This window comes from Bufo gargarizans, unplaced genomic scaffold, assembly GCF_014858855.1.
Source record: "Bufo gargarizans isolate SCDJY-AF-19 unplaced genomic scaffold, ASM1485885v1 original_scaffold_2116_pilon, whole genome shotgun sequence".
In the NCBI taxonomy this organism is placed as follows: domain Eukaryota; kingdom Metazoa; phylum Chordata; class Amphibia; order Anura; family Bufonidae; genus Bufo; species Bufo gargarizans.
In genome coordinates this window covers 141341-161000 of record NW_025334650.1, presented here as the reverse complement: position 1 = coordinate 161000, position 19660 = coordinate 141341, and the positions used below count along the sequence as shown (strand labels likewise).

The window sequence follows — 19660 nt, the reverse complement described above, 5'->3', positions numbered from 1 at the left end:
ATGATAGTACCCGGATCAGCCCATGGAGGGTGGTCCCGCTGTTGCCGCCTACTCTGAGATCTCTAATGTCAGTGGTGGTGAAGGTAACGATGATGACGTGTCGAAGGACGTCATGTGGGTGCCCACAAGAGAGGAAGAGGAGGGGAGTTCAGAGGGAGAGACAGAGCAGCAGATAGGGAGGAGAAGGAGAAGCAGGCAGAACTCGCAGTGCACAGGAGGCAAAAAGCAGACTGCAAATGTATCTGGAGCAAGCCATCCACCATGCACGGTCACATATAAAGCTCCCAGGATGCCGGCACATGGCTCCGCAGTGTCGGCTTTTTTTAACGTGTCAGCTGCTGATTTTTAACATGTCAGCTGCTTGTTGTCAACGCATAAGTCACGGTAAGCCCAACACTCACCTAGGGACGACCGCCTTAAGAAGGCACCTGGCCTCCCATCACCGAGCCCAGTGGGAGCAACGCTGTTAGAACCCACAAAGCCACACTCCCGGCGCTCCACGTCCTGCCTCTTCTCCTCCTATTTGTCCTCCACTCCACCTTCCACCGTGCCGTCGTCGTGTTCATGTTCATTGTCACACCACAATGGAAGGTCCCCAGAAGGAAATATTTCTCCCAGAAGGGCATCCCTGAAGTTTATGGCCACGTTCAGCGACAAGTTAATAGATATCTGGCACACAGTGTCTGTGCCAAGATGCATCTGACCACAGACACGTGGTCTAGCAAACACGGGCAGGGAAGGTACATAACTTTTACTGCCCACTGGGTGAACCTTCTGACGGCCATCAAGCATGTAACCCATGGCACCCGTGTGGATTTGGTGTTACCCCCATTGCATGCAGGCCTGCCTCTTGTTCTCCTCCTCCATCCTTTGTCTGCTCCTCTGCTGACTCCTCCTTTTCCACTGCTACCGCCTCTTTCTCTGCACCCCCCAAGCTCCCCAGAACGTACTTGACGTGCCAGGTGAGAAGTTGCCATGCTGTGCTGCGGCTGGCCTGAAAGTCAAGAGCCACACCGGGCTGATCAGTGGCTAATCCTGCTCAATTTGACAGTTGGTAAAGTGGTGTATGACAACGGTGCCAATCTGCTGAGCACGCTGAAACAGGGCAAAATGACACACGTGTCGTGCATGGCACACGTCATAAACTTAGTCGTGCAGCAATTCGTTGCCAAATACCTCGGGTCCAGGACGTTTTGCGGCAGGCCAGGAAAATCTCTGGCCATTTTAGAAGATCTTACACAGCCATGGCTCGCCTTGCTGACATTCAGCGGCGACACCACTTGCCCGTCAGACGTGTAATGACTACCTGTACGAACTCTGTGGCAGGACAGGTTTTGGGGAGCTTGTTTTTTTTTTACCGCGCCAGTGGCTGCTCATGCGTGATGCATGCAGACCTCTGCGGCCATTTGATGATATTACCAAACTGGTCAGTCGGAGCCAGGGGCCTAGGGCGCCATCAGTGACATCGTACGTTACGCCTTCTTTCTGGAGCGTGCATTGCGTCGTGTCATTGATCAAGCCATCGAGGAGCAGGAGCTGGAAGATGAGGAAGTAACAATGAATGAATTCCCAGGGGGGGCTACTCCATCTGAGACAAGTCAGCAGGAGTCTGAAGAGGAGTCAGAGGAGGATGTTGGCTGGGGGGAGGAGGAGGAGCAGGAAGAACAGGCTTTAAACTTTTTGGGGATCCCTGGTGTTGTCCGTAGCGTGGGGTATGAGACCGAGGACGACATTCTCCTGGGCGATGAGCAGGAGTCAGGGCGCTCCACCGCTTCCAATTTAGTGCAAATGGGGGCCTTCATGCTCCAGTGTTTGAAGAGGGACCCCCGTATAAAAAGCTTTAAGGTCAAGGACCTGTACTGGGTGGCAACGTACTTAGACCCCCAGTACAAACACAACTGGGTGTGCAGGCTTGACCTGTGTCCAGAGCTGGCACAATTTGCCATGGAACTCTTAGCTTGCCCCTCGTCAAGTGTCAGGGGAGGGCTGGCAGCCTTAGCCCTGGGGGGGCAAATCCAGTCAAGTGGCCCATTTTTAGCCCCGCCCGTTATTAAAGCCCCTCCTACATATAATAGGCCACGCCCAACAAACACTGTACAGCTGACATTCTATTGTTGAGGCCGGTCTCTACACATCATACGGAGAGGGGAGGTCTGTCCTGGCTGCACTGCCTGCTTTACATCATACAATAAACAGCAGGCTGCAGCCAGGAAGCTCCTCCGCTCTCCTCCCTCCCCAGATCCTGCTCAAGGCCTGTGGTTCCCCCCACCATCTGCCTGCTGCCCCCTTTGGCCGTCCTCACTCAGCTCTGAATCCTCCTTCTGCAAATGGCAGGGGGAGGAGCCGGAGCATCTCCTCTCCTACATAGCGCCCCCTACCTCTTACATGCAGTGATGTCACCTTTGTTGTAGACGTTCTCTTTCCTCATCTTCTCCATTCAGACCGTCATTTCCATCATCTTCACATCTTCTGAACACCCTTTCCTGCCACCCCAATACTAGACTGCAGAAACAGTCCCCCTGGAAATACTACTACCACACAGATAGTGCCCCCAATACTGTGCGCGCTGTGCCCCCAATACTATTCTGCAGAAACAGTCCCCCTGGAAATACTACTACCACACAGATAGTGCCCCCTTCAACAATTATTGGCACACAGTGCTCTAAAAAATAACTGCGCCCAGACACTAATAGTATGAAGATAATGTCCCCCAAAAATAATTGTGCTAAGCTGATACTATGCCAGGGTGCTCCCCAAAATCCCACCAATAGAAATAATTATCTGCCAGAGCACACTTAGTAGTAATAGTGCCCCTATAGTACCCATCATGTTCCTCATAGCCCCCAGTAGTAGTAAAGCTCCCCATAATACCCCCTAGTAGTAATAATTCTCCCTATAATATGACAGCACATGAAATACCCCCGCTTAGTGCCCGCAGTTGAGCTAATGTCCCCATAATGTATGCCAGTATAAAAAAAAACTATATATATAGTGCCCCAGTAAATGCCCTCATAGTACTCCTCTCCCCCTTCTCCATAGTGTCCTCCATAATATGCCAGTAAAATAATGCCCCTTCTTAGTGCCCTCAGCAGATGTCCCTAAAGTGCTCCTCTCCCCCATAATGTGCCAGTAAAAAATGCCCCTTCTTAGTGCCACTATATGCCCCAATAGTGCTCCACTCCCCCATAGTGCCCCAAATAATGCCCCATAGTGCCGCTCTCCCCTATAGTGCCTCCCATAATGTGCCAGTAAAAAAATGCCCCCTTAGTGCCACCAAATGCCATAGTGCCCCCCATAATGTGCCAATAAAAAAGGCCCCTTTAGAGCCCCCACTTCCCCATAGTGCCCCCAAATAATGCCCCTATAGTGACACCAGATGCCCCATGATGCCTCTCACCCCTATAGTGCCCCCATATTGTGCCAATAATAAAAAAAAAGCCAGTTTAGAGCCCCCAGATACCCCCATAGTGCTCCTCTCCCCCATGGTGCCCCCCCATAATGTGCTAGTAAGAAATGCCCCCATAGTGCCAGCTCCCCCCCATAGTGCCAGCTCTCCCCCATAGTGTCAGCCCCCTCATAGTGACAGCTCCCCCCATAGTGACAGCTGAACCATAGTGCCAGCCCCCCCATAGTGCCAGCTCCCCCCATAGTGCCAGCCTCCCCCATAGTGCCAGCTCCCCCATAGTGCCAGCTCCCCCCATAGTGCCAGCCTCCCCCATAGTGCCAGCTCCCCCATAGTGCCAGACCCCCCATAGTGCCAGCCCCCCATAGGGCCAGTTCACCCCATAGTGCCAGCCGCCCCCATAGTGCCAGCCCCCCCATAGTGCCAGCCCTCTTTCCCCTATAGTGCCAGCTCCCCCATAGTGCCAGCCCCCCCATTGTGCCAGCTCCCCCATAGTGCCAGCCCCTCATAGTGCCAGCTCCCCCCCCCATAGTGCCAGCTCCCCCCACAAAGAAAAAAAAACCCACTAATACCTCCATCAGCAGCGATGCAGGCCTCTTTCGGCCTGTGTCCCTGCTGTGTGCTGCCCGACTCAGGCGGCGCGATGATAATGACGTCATCGCGCTGCCTGAGCCGGCCTCTGATAGGCTGCAGGCATTAGTGCCTGCGGCCTATCAGAAGACCAGGGGAGGGACACGCCTCTCCCTCCCCTGCCCCACAGCACACAGCCGCCACCACCGCCGCCGCAATTACATCCAGGGCCGCGCCGCCTGTGGTGATCGGCGGTGCGGCCCTGAGGAATTAAAAAAATATATATATATTTGTTAAAGATGGCCCAAATAATGTTAATAGTGCTCCAAATAATGCCCCATAGTGCCGCTCTCCCCTATAGTGCCTCCCATAATGTGCCAGTAAAAAAATGCCCCCTTAGTGCCACCAAATGCCATAGTGCCCCCCATAATGCCAATAAAAAAGGCCCCTTTAGAGCCCCCACTTCCCCATAGTGCCCCCAAATAATGCCCCTATAGTGACACCAGATGCCCCATGATGCCTCTCACCCCTATAGTGCCCCCATATTGTGCCAATAATTAAAAAAAAGGCAGTTTAGAGCCCCCAGATACCCCCATAGTGCTCCTCTCCCCCATGGTGCCCCCCCATAATGTGCCAGTAAGAAATGCCCCCATAGTGCCAGCTCCCTTCATAGTGCCAGCTCTCCCCCATAGTGTCAGCCCCCCCATAGTGACAGCTCCCCCCATAGTGACAGCTGAACCATAGTGCCAGCCCCCCCATAGTGCCAGCTCCCCCCATAGTGACAGCCTCCCCCATAGTGCCAGCTCCCCCATAGTGCCAGCTCCCCCCATAGTGCCAGCCTCCCCCATAGTGCCAGCTCCCCCATAGTGCCAGCCCCCCCATAGTGCCAGCCCCCCATAGGGCCAGTTCACCCCATAGTGCCAGCCCCCCCATAGTGCCAGCCCTCTTTCCCCTATAGTGCCAGCTCCCCCATAGTGCCAGCCCCCCCATAGTGCCAGCTCCCCCATAGTGCCAGCCCTCTTTCCCCTATAGTGCCAGCCCCCCCATAGTGCCAGCTCCCCCATAGTGCCAGCCCCTCATAGTGCCAGCTCCCCCCCCCCATAGTGCCAGCTCCCCCCACAAAGAAAAAAAAACCCACTAATACCTCCATCAGCAGCAATGCAGGCCTCTTTCGGCCTGTGTCCCTGCTGTGTGCTGCCCGACTCAGGCGGCGCGATGATAATGATGTCATCGCGCTGCCTGAGCCGGCCTCTGATAGGCTGCAGGCATTAGTGCCTGCGGCCTATCAGAAGACCAGGGGAGGGACACGCCTCTCCCTCCCCTGCCCCACAGCACACAGCCGCCACCACCGCCGCCGCAATTACATCCAGGGCCGCGCCGCCTGTGGTGATCGGCGGTGCGGCCCTGAGGAATTAAAAAAATATATATATATTTGTTAAAGATGGCCCAGTGGCCGTTTTTTTAGGACGGCCTGGGGGGCAATTGCCTCCCAGCCCCCCGGCCCAGCCCGCCCCTGTCGAGTGTCCTGTCCGAAAGGACTGTGTCCCTTTCCCTGCCCACGCCAACCTTTTTAGACCTGGCATGAGCGGGAAAAATATGCTAAGGACCTTTGCACCACAATCTGTGTCAGAAATACACCTAACATAGACATATTTCTATATAATAAATGACCACCTAATTATATTATTATTCGGGGGTAGGGCTAATATCTTTATAGTATATAGATTCTAGTGTATTATACTGTGCCCTGTATTTCCCAGTAGAAAATGATCCTTGGGAAGCACAGTCCTTATCCCTGACCACCAGGACCAGGTAGCGCTCTGTCAGTACATGGCGGCCTCCCCTCTCCGCCACGCTGCTCCGGTGTGTACAGGTGCTTATTCTGACACTAGGGCTGGGTTCACATCCTATTATTGCCATCCATTTAATGCATACCAAAAATATATGCGTTACCAGATGCCTCAGACTGATGCCGTACAGTGGCGTCCGTTCACCATACAGTACCAGGGTAGAAATAAAATTTACGTTAACGTATGCATTCTTTTACTGGACTCTGCAGGATACAAAAACCTGGAGTGCTGCACATTTGTATACATCAAACCGATAGGAAATACATTTTTCTAGGCTCCAGCAGGGCACATTTTTTAAAGTTTCCCTATAAGACGCATAAAAATTGGCCCCTGATTAAAATACATATTTTTTTGTGGGAATTTTCGTCATTGATCCCCCTCTAGTATATGTCTGTCCATGTTGTGGGACTATTTGTGCACTTCTAGTAAGTGTTTGCTGGCTGCAAATATGACCTGAAGGTTTTTCAGGTTCGCCTGTCATTTCAGTGAATGGGGCATGCCACGAACGCGCAGTTCGCAAACATTTGATCGCGTATCGTCCCGGCCGATGTTCGTCCATCACTAACCACCAGTGAATCTGGAGTTTTAGTGGATTAGGTCAATCACAATAGAAAGCATATAATGTGTCTGAGGTCAACTTGCTAGACTTGTTAGTTCCTTTACATAATTGACATAATATTTTTTTCTGCCAGATTGCATTTTACCAAACGAGGTAGCTGAACTCTGCTCTGCATGTCCTATCTGGGTGAATTATAGAGCCTGCATTGTGCTGACAGGTCCAATTTAAGAGTGAATTTTAATTGACGATCTGCCAAAATTGTGTAGTAGTAAATGTTTACACAGCGTCTCTCAGAAGTTCAGAGCTGTAGACAAGTGTACAACACCAGGATATGACGGGACAGAGTTGTGGGGTCGTGAGGCCTCCGTCCGGCTCTATAACATCACTGCAGATGGGATGGGAAACAAGCAGCCTGGATGCTGTGGGACGCTAATTATGCATGTATAAATGGGATGAACAGTGATCGCATTTATTAAGAACTTTGTAACTGGATTTATTTCATGAGAAAGACCATTTTATAATTAAAGTGAATTTGTCACCATTAAAATGAATATTAATCTGCAGGTACCATGTTGTAGATCAGGAGGAGCTGAGCAGTTTGATGTATAGTTTTGTCGGAAAATATTCAGTAAAACGTACTTTTCATTCATTTAAAGGGAATCTGTCACCTCCCAAAACCATCCCAAGCCGCCAGCAGTACCTGCGTGTAGCCAGCAGTGTGTTTCTGATGATACCTTTCTTCCTGAAGGCAGATGCAGCAAAAGTACTGAAAACATTGTTTTATCCCCTGCCCGGCGCGCTTCTCCACACATGCTTGAAGTCATGGGGGCAGCGGCCTCCTTGCTACAAGTCTCGGTAACCACGCCCTCTTCCCTGCCCCTTCCCTGTGACTGACAGCGCTTATGCAGAGAGTTCGGCTGTCTTTGCCGAACAGCCGGCTGTCAGTCACAGCGAAGGGGCAGGGAAGGGGGCGTGGTTACTGTGACTTGAAGCAAGGAGGCCGCTGCCCCCATGACTTCAAGCATGTGTGGAGAAGCGCGCCGGGCAGGGGATAAAACAATGTTTTCAGTACTTTTGCTGCATCTGCCTTCAGGAAGAAAGGTATCATCAGAAACACACTGCGGGCTACACACAGGTACTGCTGGCGGCTTGGGATGGTTTTGGGAGGTGACAGGTTCCCTTTAAATTCCTGCTCATTCTGAGCTTTGAAGTCCAGGAGGCGGTCCTATCAGTGATTGACAGCCTTCCCTCTATGGCTGTGTATACAGAGAGAGCTGTCAATCACTGATAGGACCGCCTCCTAGACTTAAAAGCCCAGAAGGAGCAGGAATTTAAATGAATAAAATACTAAATTGTACTGAATCTTTTCCCACAAAACTATATATCAATCTGCTCTATGACGTGCTGCCTACAGTTCAGACACCATGTTCAAGAAGACAGGTTCCCTTTAACAGTAAATATTTCTTGATGAAATCGCTATAGTCGCATATATAAACCTAAAAGTATATGTTGTTGTAGACCAATAACTTCCAGGTGTTGCTAAACTATTATCCCCAGCATGCCCTGACTGCGACCGCCCAGGATTCCAGATCCGCTGAAGAGCCTCAGGTCGGAGACTATTTTTATGGAGTAGGGTTCCCCGACCAGTGGTCTGTAAGCCATATGAAGCTAAACTGCTGGCAATTCCATATAGTATTATATACTAGTAGCACTAGCTGTGTCATAGCACTACTAGAACCTGGTACTAGGGTCCAGAAGACTGGCAGTTAACACTATGGCAAGAGTCTTATCACTCTCAGATCTTTCAGATCTTTAATGGGCATTTTTTTTTTACTTTCTTTTAACCCAATGGGTCGTCCAGAAATTTTATACTTATTGGCAGGGGTCCGACACCAGGGACCCCCACCGATCACCTGTCCTGAAGTAGCTACAGAACAACACAGCTCCATCCATTGTGTAGTGGAGCTTATTACTGCACCTTAATGGACATGGTTGTGTACTTCTGGCACCAGAAACAGCTGATCAGTGGGATGCAGGGTGTAGGACCCCTGCTGATCAGACATTGATGGCCTTTCCTTAGGATAGACCATCCATACAAAAATCTTGAACAACCTCTTTAATGATGTCACCAGTTTTCATTTCTTCTTCTCAACATTTCAAGAGCCATACCTTATCACTTTTTCATTTGCATAGGTGTATGAGGAGCTGTTTTTTTTTTTTTTTTTGCCAGTAAGTTCTATTTTTCTATTACACCATTTATTTTATCAAAGCATGGATTGAAAAGAGGAGGATAAAATATCTTTGTGGGGATGAAACTGAAAAAAATTGCAATTTCTGGAATAGTTTTTCGGGTTTTGTTTTTAAAGAGGACCTTTTTACTAGAATAAAACATCTAAACTAACTATACAGACATGTAGAGCGGCACCCAGGGACCCCCCTGGCACTTACTGTTATACCTGGGCGCCGCTCCGTTCTCCCGGTATAGCCTCCGGTATCTTCATAGTTAGGCTCCACCCAGGGGAACCTACCGGCGTCTCCTTCTCCCAGGCTGTAGCGCTGGCCAATCACAGCGCTCAGCTCATAACCTGAGAGAGAAAAAAGACTCTCAGGCTATGAGCTGAGCGCCGCGATTGGCCAGCACTACAGCATGGGAGAAGGAGACGCCGGCAGGTTCCCCTGGGTGGAGCCTAACATATGAAGATACCGGAGGCTATACCGGGAGAACGGAGCGGCGCCCAGGTATAACAGTAAGTGCAGGGAGATCCCTGGGCGCCGCTCTCCATGTCTGTATAGTTAGTTTAGATGTTTTATTCTAGTGAAAGGTCCTCTTTAAGGCATTAACAGTGTGCTAAATTGATATGTTACCAGTGCAGGTCAGTATGATTACAGTGATATCAAATTTATATAGGTTTCCCTTACATTTTACTACTTTATTTTACTCACTTGCATAGGGCTGACATATTCAGCAGCGCATGAAGCTCAAAATCTAAGTTTCATATCAGTATGTCTTTGGAGTGTGGGAAGAAACCTACACAGACACGGGGAGAACATATAAACTCCATGCACATGTTGTCCTTGGTCAGATTTGAACCTAGGCCACCAGCACTACTTTAATTTCTGACAACTGTAACTTGTTTATATGACATACTAATAACTTTTTGATCACTTAAAGGGGTTGTCCGAGTTATGAAAAAAAAAATATATAGCACTCAAAATATGATGGGCAGCAATATATAACTAAGCTAAGCAAGTTTTATGCAATATATATATATATATATATATATATATATATTTCCCCATTTCCCTGGTTCTTTTCTGGCCCTTTGTTTACATGCAATAAAAACAATCTCTGCCCCTCCCCCTGCTCTGCTAAGGGAGTGGCTACAAGAGCTGCCCTGAGTGACATGTCTGTCTGCTGGGAGACTGTGCAGCATGTTGTATGTGTAGCACTACAAGTCCCACCTGTACAATGATACTGCTAAGGGAGTGGATACAAGAGCTGCTCTGAGTGCTGGGAAAATCAACAGCAACTTGTAAGTGTAGAACTACAAGTCCCACCTGTATAATGACACTGCTAATACACACAGGATCTTCCCCCTACCTTCTTGTGCAATGCTCTCTCTAGTCTGTCAACTCCTGTGCCCAGAATTGTCACTGCCTGCTAGCTGCCTGTCTTCAGTCTGTGCAGTTAAAGGGGTTAAGAATCCTAGGAGAGAGAGCATATGGCAGTGAAGGGGGTGTGGCCAGCACAGTGACATCTCGTTTTCAGGCTTGTAAACAAACTTTATCAGAGCAGGGAGAGAAGCTGACATCACAGGTCATGTGACCCTCAGTGAAATCTGAGAAACCAGCCACTGGAGATAAAGTGAGTTAATTGGAAAGCTGCTACATTTGCTTAGTTAGGAACATATAAAGAACAAAAAAATAACTCGGACAACCCCTTTAATATGGCATTCAACCTGCAGGATAAATACTTTAAAGGCTATGTACACCTTCGGAGGCAATTTTTGCTTATGATTGCATTTTACTCATTGTTGGCTACAAATCTTATTTTCAATTGACCTTTATTAAAAATATTGAGCCATTCTGTTACAAAGGATTAACTGTTTTTCTAGCTGTGTGCCTGGTACTTTCACTTTGTGGCAGTCATCTAATAAACCTTATCTCTAAATTACTAAGAGGTCATAAACACTTATTTACACCACATTCTTATCAGAAAGATAAGAGATGTGTTATAATGGGCGATTTTAATGTCAGAGAGCAGAGATAAGGAGCCCATTAGATCCCCAAATGACAGAAAAGGAAGAAAATCCACAGGCTGCTACTACAGCATCTCAGTTATGTACACAAAAAAGGATTCCATACTTTTAATAAAGACTAATTGAATTTTTTTTTAGCTCAAAATAAGTATCACGCAAATAAGTATCATGCAAAATAAGTGCGATGTTTCTGGGGTCACGCCCCCTTACGCATAAGTAAGAGGGCGTGACCCCCGAAACGTCGCACTTGAATATGTGGTTTGCAACTCGGCGAACTCTGAATAAGTGGGCCTGAGAGCCATGCAACACTTTTTAATTGTGAAAAATAAAGTAAAGAAAGTACCATAAGGTCTTCTGAAGCGTAAGTAGTATCCTTCTCATCTAACAACAAATATTCAAAATGTTATATGGCTGAATTATATATGAAGTCTGAGTATCTGAGTCAAAGTTAGACTCTAAGGCCCCTTTCACACGGGCGTTGCGGGAAAATGTGCGGGTGCGTTGCGGGAACACCCGCGATTTTTCCGCGCGAGTGCAAAACACTTGCGTGAGAAAAATTGCGCGTGCTTGGTACCCAAACCCGAACTTCTTTACAGAAGTTCGGGCTTGGGATCGGTGTTGTGTAGATTGTATTATTTTCCCTTATAACATGGTTATAAGGGAAAATAATAGCATTCTGAATACAGAATGCATAGTAAAATTGCGCTGGAAGGGTTAAAAAAAAATAAAAAAAAATTTAACTCACCTTAGTCCACTTGCTCGCGTAGCCCGGCATCTCCTTCTGTCTTGATCTTAGCTTTTTGTAGCAACAAGGACCTTTGGTGACATCACAGTCATCACATGATCCATCACCATGGTAAAAGATCATGTGATGGATCATGTGATGACCGGAGTGACGTCACCACAGGTCCTGTTCAGCAAAGGAGACAGAAGGCGATGCCGGGCTACGCGAACAAGTGGACTAAGGTGAGTTAAATAATATTTATTTTTTTAACCCCTCCAGCGCTATTGTACTATGCATTCTGTATTCAGAATGCTATTATTTTCCCTTATAACCATGTTATAAGGGAAAATAATAATGATCGGGTCTCCATCTCGATCGTCTCCTAGCAACCGTGCGTGAAAATCGCACCTCATCCGCACTTGCTTGCGGATGCTTGCGATTTTCACGCAACCCCATTCACTTCTATAGAGCCTGCGTTGTGTGGATTATCGCACCGCAACGCACAAAGAGGAGCATGCTGCGATTTTCACGCAACGCATAAGTGATGCGTGAAAATCACCGCTCATGTGAACAGCCCCATAGAAATTAATGGGTCGGTATTCAGTGCAGGTGCAATGCGTTCAACTCACGCATCGCACCCGCACGGAATACTCGCCCGTGTGAAAGGGGCCTAAGTCAGCCAGAAGTGGAAAACACATGGGAGTACCCTGATTGATTATAACATGTGTGTTCTCTCCATTCTCCAGGTCAGTACGATTACAGTGATACCACATTTATGTAGTTTTTCTTGTATTTTAAAAACTTGGGAAAACATTTTTCTTTTCATCGCCATATTCTGACCCTCTAAACTTTTTTTCTAGTCATGTCTACAAAGCTGTGAGAGGGTTTATTATTTAAGGGACGATCTGTAGTTTGTATTTATACCATTTTGGGGTGTGTATGACCTTTTGATCTGTTTTTATAACATTTTTTGGAGGAGGTGATTTTTATTTTCCATTATTTTCATTTGCCATATGGGTTATGCCTATGGTGTTTATTTTTAATATGTAGATAGGGAATTATTTGAATTTTTATATATTTTATTAAACTTTTATACACATATTAAGTTTCCTTAGAGGACTTGAACATGTGATCATTTGATCGCTTCTCCACTATACTGCAATGAATTACCATTGCAGTCTATGGGGGTGCAGTTAACCCCTCAGATGCTGTGGTCAACTGCAACCATGGCATATGAGTGGTTAAAAGTCCAGGTATCTGCAGTGTGAAACAACAGAAGCCCAGCAGCTATGGTGCCTGCTCAGCATCTGACCAAGCACCATGGGTTAAATGGGCCGGAAAGTACTGCTTACTGGGGAGCAAAAGATGTAGTATATAGATATACAGTATACAAAATATAGATAGGAGGGAGATAGCTTTCTAAGACACACCTGATGATAAGACGCATATAGGTTTTAGAGGAGGAAAATAAGAAAAAAATATTTTGAACCAAAGTGTGTGCTAAAAAATGTAATATAACAGAAAAACATTTCACACTGTTATGGGGGATCTATTGCTTACACACTGTTATGGAGGGAATCTAGGAATGACATACTGTTATGGGGGGGATCTGTGGATGACACTGTTTTGAGGGATCTGTGGATGACACTGTTATGGGGGGGGGGATCTGTGGATGACACACTGTTATGGGGGGGGATCTGTGGATGACACACTGTTATGGGGACCTGTGGTTGACACACTGTTATGGGGGACCTGTGGTTGACACACTGTTATGGGGGACCTGTGGTTGACACACTGTTATGAGGGATCTGTTGAGGACACACTGTTATGGGGGGGGGGGGATCTGTGGAGGACACACTGTTATGGGGGGATCTGTGGAGGACACACTGTTATGGGGGGATCTGTGGAGGACACACTGTTATGGGGGGATCTGTGGAGGACACACTTATGGGGGGGGAATCTGTGGAGGACACACTGTTATGGGGGGATCTGTGGAGGACACACTGTTATTGGGGGATCTGTGGAGGACACACTGTTATGGGGGGATCTGTGGAGGACACACTGTTATGGGGGGATCTGTGGAGGACACCCTGTTATGAGGGATCTGTGGAGGACACACTGTTATGGGGGGGATCTGTGGAGGACACACTGTTATGGAGGGGGATCTGTGGAGGACACACTGTTATGGGGGGATCTGTGGAGGACACACTTATGGGGGGGGGGGAATCTGTGGAGGACACACTGTTATGGGGGGATCTGTGGAGGACACACTGTTATTGGGGGATCTGTGGAGGACACACTGTTATGGGGGGATCTGTGGAGGACACACTGTTATGGGGGGATCTGTGGAGGACACCCTGTTATGAGGGATCTGTGGAGGACACACTGTTATGGGGGGGATCTGTGGAGGACACACTGTTATGGAGGGGGATCTGTGGAGGACACACTGTTATGGGGGGATCTGTGGAGGACACTCTGTTATGGGGGGGATCTGTGGAGGACACACTGTTATGGGGGATCTGTAGAGGACACACTGTTCTGGGGGGATCTGTGGAGGACACACTGTTATGGGGGGGATCTGTGGAGGACACACTGTTATGGGGGGATCTGTGGATGACACACTGCTATAGAGAGGATCTGTTAATGACACACACTTTTTTTTTTTACCATGAATTGCGATTTATTAAAGCAACATACATTAAATAACTAATCTACAGAGCCAATACAATAATTTGAATATGATAGTCACACAAATGGAAACAAAGAGATACACAGTAGCTTGCCACACATATATTACAGCATCCTAACTGCTTAGGCTAGTTTCACACTAGCGTTCGGCTGTCCGCTCGTGAGCTCCGTTTGAAGGCTCTCACAAGCGGACCCGAACGCTTCCGTCCAGCCCTGATGCAGTCTGAATGGATGCGGATCCGCTCAGACTGCATCAGTCTGGCGGCGTTCAGCCTCCGCTCCGCTCAGCAGGCGGACACCTGAACGCTACTTGCAGCGTTCGGGTGTCCGCCTGGCCGTGCGGAGGCGTGCGGATCCGTCCAGACTTACAATGTAAGTCAATGGGAACGGATCCGTTTGAAGATGCCACAATATGGCTCAATCTTCAAACGGATCCGTCCCCCATTGACTTTCAATGTAAAAGTCTGGACGGATCCGCTCAGGCTAATTTCACACTTCTGAACGGAGCCACCGTCTGCATTAATATGAGCGGATCCGTTCAGAACGGATCCGATCGAACGCTAGTGTGAAAGTAGCCTTAGACATATCATATGTGGTACACTATAGATGTCCCCTTTTAGCAGTGATGTCCATGTCCATGGCTAGAGTGATGCTTGGCAATGGAGATGTGACTGCTGGAGCCAAATCCTCCTTTATGATGATGGTGTCCACTTCCACCATAGGACTTTCCTCCTGAATGATGCTTTCCACCAGTGCTGGAGTGTAGAACAGAAATATTAACATGGCCATCGGATGCAAGTCTGTGCTCTTCTCCCTCCAGCATCTTCTTATAGGTGGCAATCTCAATATCCAGAGCCAGTTTGACATTCATCAGCTCCTGGTAGTCTCTCAGTTGGCGAGCCATGTCCTGCTTGGCCTTCTGTAGAGCAGCTTCCAGTTCAGTAAGTTTATTCTTGGCATCTCTTACAGCAGCTTCACCACGTTCCTCAGCCTCTGCTATAGCAGATTCCAGGGCAGCGCGCTGGGATTTAGCACATTCGATTTCTCCTTTAAGCCTCTGAATAGTTCTGTTGAGTTCTGCAATCTCATTCTTGCTGTTCTGCAGATCATTTCCATTTCTTCCAGTTGCCGTGCGCAAGTCCTCAAACCGTGACTGGTACATGGCCTCAGCCTCAGCTCTGCTTCTGTTAGCAATATCCTCATACTGAGCTCTGACTTCAGCAATGATGCTGTCCATGTCCAGGTTCCGGCTGTTGTCCATGGAGACGACCACAGAGGTGTCTGAGATCTGAGCCTGGAGCTGACTGATCTCTGCATCATATAATGTCCTCAAGAAGTTGATCTCATCGGTCAGAGAGTCTGCCTTAGCTTGCAGTTCGGCTTTGTTCATGAAAGCTGCATCAACATCCCTCTTCAGAGATACAAATTCATTCTCGGCAGACGTACGTCTGTTCACTTCCTCCTCATAGCTTCTCTTTAGTTCTTCCACTGTTCCTTCCATGCTATTCCTTTCTGCATCAAGACGAGTCCTCTCACATTCCAGGTTCTCCAGCTGTCTCCTGAGGTTACTGATAAAAGCCTCAAACAGAGGTTCAGTCTGGCACCTGGCAGTTTTCTGTTCTTGTAGAAGGGCCAACTTGGTCTCCAGCATCTTGTTTTGCTGCTCCAGAAATCTCACCTTGTCAATGAAGGAAGCAAACTGGTTGTTGAGCCCCTTAATTTGATTTTTCTCTTCAGTCCTCACTCTCTGTATGTTAGTGTCAATCTCCAAGTTCAGAGGAGCCAGAAGACCCTGGTTGACGGTAACATTGGTGATTCCTCCTCCACCACATAGTCCTCCAAATCCATGACCCATGCTACCAATGCCAAACCCAGATCCATGTCCGCTCTTTCCTGAATGAAAACTTCCAACTGAGACCTTATGACCCTTGGAACCAATATTATGGGCACTTGCACTGCTAAAGCAATGAGCCTTGTGTCCATGGCCTGTATGCTTCGAAGAATGGGATAAGATGTTGTGAGAGCTGGAATGTTCAGGTAAAGCTACAGAACAGGAGCTGAAGTGCTTGTGTCCGGATGAGGCGAGTATGGATTGATGAGGCATGATGGTTCGTCTTGCTGAGGATTCAATGTGCAACCTTCTAAGTGATGTTTAGGCAAGCTGTGTTATTTAACAGGATATTGTTCCATCCCTTATATACCCCTTAAGTGGGTGTAGTCTGTAATATAGACCATGTCATTACTACCTATGACTCTAGCTTTGTGACATTGTTTTATTTCCTATGAAAAAAGGTGGAACCAATCACCCACCTCTATTTTCAAAGCTGCCTCGTTTTTATTAGTTGCTAACATTTCTTAATAAGACAATAATGCTGTCTCTGAAGCAATGTTAACTGGCATGTATCATCAAAATGTTGCTGCACATGAAATGATGCTACACTTGTCAGAATGAACAGGACTGTAATTAGATAGCTTTTTTTACTTTGCTGTGTAGACAAACCATTTGCAAGCATTCATGTGCTGTTACTTTAGTACGCAGTGCAATATATATTTTGTCTTATTTTACAATATTAATTCCATATTTCATTAAAAGGGTTGTCTCAGGGTAGACTGCAGTAATCAAGGTTGCATCAAGGTCCAACTGCAGTAATCCAAACCAATCACTTCTAAGTGGCAGCGGTGCTTGGAAAGGTCTTTCTTAGGAGGCTGCATGACTGACCCATTGTAGTTATTGGATGACCATGCGGTCACCTGGAAAAAAGCCAAATAGAGCCCACAGAAAACATGGTATTAAGGTAGGTTCACTCAGATTTCGGCAAGTAATGTGCTTGAAATCCACATGAAATGTTAGTGCAATAGACATTTTATGCATTTGAATGCAGTTTCTTAACCTGCGCGAGTTTTCTGGCCGCAGACAGGAAGAAGGACGGGGCATTTCTAGAAGGTAGACTATGACGTGGCGAGGGGGCGGAACCGTTTGCCGGGCTGTGGGAGGTTATTTGATGATCAGGAGGCGTTCTTGGGCACTGCAGGGGGGTGTCACTGGGCACCGGAGAGTGAAAAAACGCCCCTCTGGGCACCTTGGAGCCTCATTAGCATAACATAAAAAGCGCTTTTATATCAAAACTACAAAACGAAATAAAGTAAAAAGAAGACTGCTGGAAATATGGTACTTTAGTCAACATAGCGATGGTGCCAGCTTAAAATGGTAAAAGCAGGTGACAGATTCCCTTTAAATAAAAGATTTTTTTTATGTTGCTGACAGCTCACCTCGGCCAACTCACCCAATACCCAGCATTCAGCGGAGAAAGGGATCTGCACCTTCAATTTTCCCTCAATGTATTTATGAATAGCCCCCCAGTAATGTTTCAACTCTAAACAGGACCAGAACATATTCAAATAATCCGCCTCAGGGACATCGCACCTGGGACAGTTGGTCATTCCTAATCCCACGTCTATTAAGCTAGAGAGGTGTAACATAAAGTCTATGTAGAATATTAAACTGCACCACCACGTGATTAAAATTATGTGAGACCAATTTTAAATTCAGTTACCTGCTGCTGGTCGTCCAAATAGATCATTGGACACTCATTTTGCCAAGTCCTCTGGCCAGTAGAGGAAACACCTCCAAATCGAGTTATTAGTAAATTTTTATAAAGGTCAGAAATCTTCATCTTCTGATCCAAATTCCCTATCCACTCATTAAATTGTGTTGACGTGTGTATTTGAAACCTATTTTTCTCATGTATACTCAAAAGTGCCGATCTTAGCTGTACCGAAACCATAATCATTTCTGTGCTTTTTCTCTCTGTGATAATTCTACAAATGAAATAATATCTCCATTACTTACTACCTGTGTCAAATATATAATATTACTTTTTTGCCAGTATTGTTCCTTAGCTAGGTCATCTAAAGTTTTTAAATGCTGATTATACCATAAAGGAGTGCATCCTAGTAAGCCTTTCACTCCACACCATAGTCTAGTAGCCTGCCATGACTTCACAAAAAGATTCCTGGCTAATCTAAATTCCCTATCAGAGTTGGTCAATTGGTCAGACTCCAGAAGAGTAAATAAATTATCATATGGAGATCTGTTAACTAAGTCCCTGCAAAGTGGACTATCTTTCCATTCACGGAGAAACCAAAACTGTGCAGCTAAAAAATATCCCTTGAAGCAGGGGAGGTTAACTCCTCCACTCTCCAGGGGCTTATACCAATGCTCTAATTTAAGTCTAACCCGTTTCCTCCCCAGAGTAGATAATTAATAATGCTTTCAATCACCTTAAAATACATATCCGGGATCCAAACTGGAGAATTCCTAAAGAGATAGAGTAACTGAGGGAGAATCACCATCTTAACTAAAGATATTCTATCCGCCTTTGATAGAGGTAAACGAAGCCACGTTGTCATTTTTAGCCTTAACCTATTTATGGCATCAAGTTAAGCGGAATGAAATATTCCACCCTAGGGGAAACTAATGCCAAGATACTCAAAAGAGTCGGCAATTTTCAGGGTGTTCAGAAGACTATCCTTGGGGAATGAAAACTTATCTAAGGGCATAGTTGTTATATCTAGTGGCATAAACATGGTTTTATCCCAATTTACATCCAGACCTGAGACTTCTCCAAAAGAGTTAATTGTTTGCATAATAGTTAACAGAGTAGATTTTGTCTGTTGAACATAAAATAAAATATCATCAGCATATAAAGAAATGTGATCTTCCGTTCCCAATACCCCAAACACTAGTATCCTAGGATCTTGTCTAACCCTGGCAGCCAAAGGTTCAATATAGATATCAAATAGAAGAGGAGACAGTGGACATCCCTGACGAGTGCCCCTGGTCATGGGAAAACTTCTTGTAAGATGTCCATTTATATTTAGTCTTGCAGTAGGAGATCTATAAAGAAGTTTAACCATATTAATAAACCTAGGGCCAAAGCCCATCCTATGAAGCACTCTCCATAGAAACCCCCACTCAACTCTATCAGACGCATCTATAGACAAAATAGATCGTGAAGGCCCTCCAGAAGTCTGTATGTTAGAAAATAGACGATGTAGATTATAGTGAGTCCCCTTATTGGGAATAAAGCCATTTTGATCTGGATGTATAATTGAGGTCATAACACTAGATAGCCTCGAAGCTAAGATTTTAGAGTAAAGTTTAAGGTCTGTGTTAAGTTGAGAAATAGGTCTATAAGATCCCAGGTCATTAGGGTCTTTACCCTTCTTTAATATTACTAATATCGCAGCCTCGGTCATTGTTTCTGGGAGGACTCCCTCTTTTATTGAATCAGAGAGTGTTCTCCACAAAAAACAATCTCCCCATATTTACAATAGAACTCATACGGGAGTCCATCCAATCCGGAGGAAGAGTTACCTGAACAGGCCTTCATTGCATCCTCTATCTCTTGGGGACACAAATACATCTCCAAGCGTTCCTTTTGCCCATCTGTAAGAACCGGAAGGGAAATCGAATTCAAGTATAAGTCAATTTCAGCCTCTGAGAGGACACTCTCAGATTTATATAATTCACTGAAATATGTTATAAATACTTCTAATATTCCCTCCTGATCTTCCACAATAGTGCCATCAGACATACGTATACTA

At 46.5% G+C, this 19660-nt stretch overlaps 1 protein-coding gene across 1 annotated transcript; it reads right to left on the bottom strand.

The window, feature by feature from the left end:
• Positions 1 to 14653: 14653 nt before the first annotated feature.
• LOC122923983 (keratin, type II cytoskeletal cochleal-like) lies at positions 14654 to 16157 on the bottom strand. Its single transcript, XM_044274909.1, has one exon. It carries the CDS (start codon positions 16155 to 16157, stop codon positions 14670 to 14672), a length of 1488 nt encoding a protein of 495 aa, XP_044130844.1. The 3' UTR covers positions 14654 to 14669.
• Between the last annotated feature and the right edge of the window lie 3503 nt (positions 16158 to 19660).

Excerpts from the sequence above, each read along its gene's own strand:
- LOC122923983 (XM_044274909.1), bottom strand. The coding sequence starts at position 16,157 with ATGCCTCATCAATCCATACTCGCCTCATCCGGACACAAGCACTTCAGC.